Source organism: Haplochromis burtoni, unplaced genomic scaffold (genome assembly GCF_018398535.1).
Source record: "Haplochromis burtoni strain Fernald_Lab_line unplaced genomic scaffold, NCSU_Asbu1 Contig_1, whole genome shotgun sequence".
In the NCBI taxonomy this organism is placed as follows: domain Eukaryota; kingdom Metazoa; phylum Chordata; class Actinopteri; order Cichliformes; family Cichlidae; genus Haplochromis; species Haplochromis burtoni.
Genome location: NW_024582362.1, coordinates 2,865,076 through 2,869,327, shown reverse-complemented (window position 1 = coordinate 2,869,327; position 4,252 = coordinate 2,865,076). Strand labels below are relative to the sequence as shown.

Below are 4,252 nucleotides of genomic sequence, written 5' to 3'. Positions count from 1 at the left end.
TTTATTTTTTTTAATATTTAAAAGCTATTATTTTCCTGACAGTTCAGTGTCAAACATAAAAATGTTCCCTGTGTCTAAAATTAAATCTATCAAAAGAGCTGCAGCAGGGCAAAGCTAATGAGACGTCATGCGTGCAGGGTGTGGTTACGAAGGGTTGTTTACTTCTGTGTAGGAGCTTTAAGTAGACATTATTATCATTATTTTGCATCTGTATTCGTTCAAGAAACAGCTGTTGAATTTTGAGCGAGATTTAAAGTGGCAGGGCCTGCAGTTGTTCTTGTTCATTCAGCTAACTTAGCTTTGACATGATGGCTTCTGGCAGAGTTTTGTGCTGAACTCAACATCTGTGACAACTGTCAGCACCACTGACCAGTCCTCTCCATGTCTCTTTCTCTTTTGTGTCTGTATATCCCTCTTCCTCTGTTCTCTGTGTTTTCCTGCCTTCCAGGATTGCCCACTTTCGGGGGTAAAGACCAAAACAGAAAAAGCGGGAAAAATGGGAACCTTTGTTGCCACTAGATCAGTTTCTTCTGCCAGTACCCATCTCCATCACTGCCACATCAGCTGGTCCCAAGGTTGTGAGGTCATCCAAACATCTGGCCCCTCCGCCATGTTTTCTAAGGTCAGTGGGTAGCATCTGTTATAGACCCCACCACCTTCAGTGTCTCTGACAATGAAGATCACGCTGAGAAAACCAGACAAAATACTTTGATCAGTTATAATTGTTGACAGGAAGTAGACCTGATGCGTGTAAACCTGCTGCAATCCATTGCGGTGCTCTGGTAATTTATGAAATAGTCTTGAAATCCAGTGTGTTTGTTCATATACAGTTCTTAAAAAATAAATTAGAGCACCTGCCAGAAAAACAAGAAAACACAAATTTTATAGAAATCTGTAAAAGCTGAAAATGATATTGCTATTTATTAGGCAAGTAATAAACAGGTGTTTGTTTTTCTTTTATCCTAATTTGAACCGTCACACTGGACTTCTCTGAGGAGTCACAAATTAATCAAGCATGATATTATTCAAGTACTAAGACAATTTTTTTCTGATTAGGAGTCCAAGTAAATAACTGTAATTTGACATAAAACAAATAATGTGCCTTATTTCAGCTTTTTTAGTAAAACTGTAAGTTTAAACAATCATGGATAACAACAACAACAACAACAACAACAACAACAATTATACTTTAGAAATAAAAATATCATTTTGATATTTTGAACTCCTCTGTATACCAAAGTAACAGTAAACAGCAGCCAATCCACAAGAGAATGCATGAAAAATAAAAGAATAAAGTTGTTGCAGTGACCCAGTCAAGTTCAGACCTCAGCCTGATTGAAATGCTGCGTTGGGACCTCAAGAGAGCTGTGCATAAATGAATGCCTGCAAACCTCAATAGACTTAAGCAACACTCTAAAGAATAGTGGGCCAAAATTCCAAAACTGATAAAGTCATGTCAGAAAAAAGGTAAATATTTAAAAACAAATGCTATTCTAAATCACATGCATATGTATAAAGACAATCTTGAAACAGTCAGTTCAATAACATGACTAGTTCATATTTTTCCTGTTGATTGGCTCTTTGGGATAAGATCTGCCAGCTTTGGTTTCCCACTTGAATTTGTGTTGAGGTTTGTTTTTTTTTTGCGTGGCATTTCTCTCACTCGGGTTTTTGTTAATCAGATGCAGAAAAGTAATCCCATATTGTAACCGAGCCTGTACCCAAGACCTTAAACTTCCTAATGTCACCTTGGAGACGGTGTAGATTTTTCCTTTTCTTTTCCACGTGCTTTCTGAGATCACGCAGCACAGTGAGTACTGATTAGGATTGAGTTATTATAAATAGCTCAAAATATGAATGAATATGCATAAATATGAATCACCTTTTCTATTTCAGTCTTTTTTTCCAGTTCATTTTAGAGGATCTTTGTAAAATAGGAATGACTGAGCTCTTTTCAGCAACTCTGTTTATAATTATACAACAAGTCAAAGACACAAAGGTACAGAATGCTTCAAAGACAGAACTTTTAATTTAAGCAATTTTCAAGAGTTAATGTTTTGGTGAAGTGTCTCAAGGCTACAACACTGTTTTAGTAAGCTGCTTTCCACTGTTGACCACTTCATGCAGTATCTCTGTACTAAGTACTGCAATTTGATCCATTGTTTTGGATCTAAGTTATGATTTGGCCTCAGAGCATAATTCCCTGCAAAAACAGCTCAGAGATTGGTCACACTAGTTGCATGCCAACTCTTCATATGTGTACATTCAGTGTTATTCAACCTTGCTGGAGTTGTAGTTTAGATCTTAAAGCATTAACTTGCCAGGCCTGTACTATAAAGGTGAATTAAAATTCATAAATTACTTAAAGCTTAAGCCAGTTGCAGTTGTCACATTTTCTCACTCCCAGTTCCTGACACAAGGACACATTCATGCAAATATTGAACTTGTCTAGTCCTAGGAAGTCCCTTTCCATGTCCAACATCAGCCATTTGGTAACGATAGAAAGAAGAGTACTGGATTTATCTGTCCTACTCCAGAGCAACATGGCCACTGATGTGTTTATGTAGAACCAGGTTTGTGAGGCAGATGATTTGGTGGCATGTAGGCACCTGTCTCTTTGTGTCTGTTCCCAGTGAAGTTTGAGCAGCAGCCGGTGCTGTGATGTCAGGGGCTCTTAGGGGTCAGAACAGGAATTATTGAACAGAGGGTGGCTGACAGAGCGAGCTGGCACTGGGAGCAAACAGATGTTGCAATCATAAAGAAATACACAACCTCTGAATTAAATATGAAGAGCGGGGGGGTTGCAAGAATTGAGCATACTTCTCGACTCTCCGTTACTTGTCCAATCGCAGCAACTTGTTGCAAGTTTAGGAGTCACCGATTGGTCGGTGCCATCGTCACGAGAAGCAGGTAAATCGGTTAAATTAGGCAGGTTTCAAAACCTCGAGGACAGGATGCGACCAAAAAACCTTGGAGGAAAAAAAACATCTTGCAAGAAGACAGCTGTTCAGAACATACTGCAGATTCATTATTCACAAGCAGAGAGTCTCTGGACACAGCATGTTATGTCAAAGTGTTTTAAAGCATTTACGCCACAGTGGCTCAGTGATGAAATCTGTAAAAAAGAGAAGAATCTGACAGAATGTCCTCAGAACATTGTTTTACCACAAGTGTTTTGTTTCCCAGCCATTTTACAGGGTTTTTCACTCACAAGGAATTACAAGTGTGTCTGAATATTTGATGGCAGAAGCCATGGAGACACTTTTGCGTCTTCTTATCGTCGTAATTCTGCAGTTTGCAAGTTGTGCACCGCGGTTCTTTACAAGAAATTAGATTTGTGTTTTACTAATTTTTTTTTAGATGCTCATATGTTTAAACTCCATGCACAGTCACTAGGAGTGTGTTATATGGAGTGTGTGTGTATCATCGCATTGATATACTGTGTTTTATGTGATTTTTAGGGGATTTAAGATTCATTTTAGTAGTTGTCATGTAACACGAGACGTTTCCTCTGTTAAAGGTAACAAGGAATTGTGATTTGAGCCTTAAATTTCTTTGTCATGTGATGACGTGACTCCCAAAGCCTTAGAAATGGCTTTGTAATCCTTTCCTGACTGATGGATGTAAATTATTTTGTTTTTAAGCTGCTTCTTTAGATCATGGCATGATGTGTTGTTTTTTGAGATCTTTAAGGTAACTTAAATTTGTCAGGCAGTTTCTATTTGAGTTTTTTTTTTTATTAAACAGGTCTAGCAGTAATCGGGTCTGGGTGTGGCCGTTGAAACTGAACCAAGGGTTTTCAAAAGTGTTTAAAACCTCATCCGAAAATTCAGATTTTGGTTGCTTCAGATGTATAACTTCCAGGAGAAAGAGGTCCTGGTAATTTAAATAATGTTTCAAATTAACAGCCCAAATAATTGCCCAGAGGTGTTTCAGGGTGGACTTGTAATCGCTCTCCTCTTCTGTCTTTTCTTTTTCTCTTTATTCAAGCCACACTAAAAATAACAGAGAGCATCTAGTGTCACATTTTCCTTCTTCTGTGTTACACCGTGAAAATGTCATTGAGCGACAGCGGTGACTTTTTCAACCCAATAGGTGCCACCTGACAAACCTGATCTGTCTCTCACCGTAAATGCACCTCAACATGGTAAATGCAGTTTTTCCTAACACTATATTAACTCATTTCATGACATATTTTAAACCCACTGCTGCAGATCTGTGTGTGTGTGTGTGTGTGTGTGTGTGTGTGTGT

At 38.3% G+C, this 4,252-nt stretch overlaps 1 protein-coding gene across 1 annotated transcript in view; it reads left to right on the top strand.

The window, feature by feature from the left end:
• The window catches only part of LOC102291469, a 38,149-nt gene that overhangs the window by 33,041 nt on the left and 856 nt on the right, over window positions 1-4,252 (top strand). The window contains exons 3-4 of the mRNA XM_042219614.1: window positions 449-622; window positions 4,096-4,147. Of these exons, the coding sequence (XP_042075548.1) occupies window positions 449-622; window positions 4,096-4,147 (226 nt within the window). The remainder of the gene's footprint in view (window positions 1-448; window positions 623-4,095; window positions 4,148-4,252) is intronic.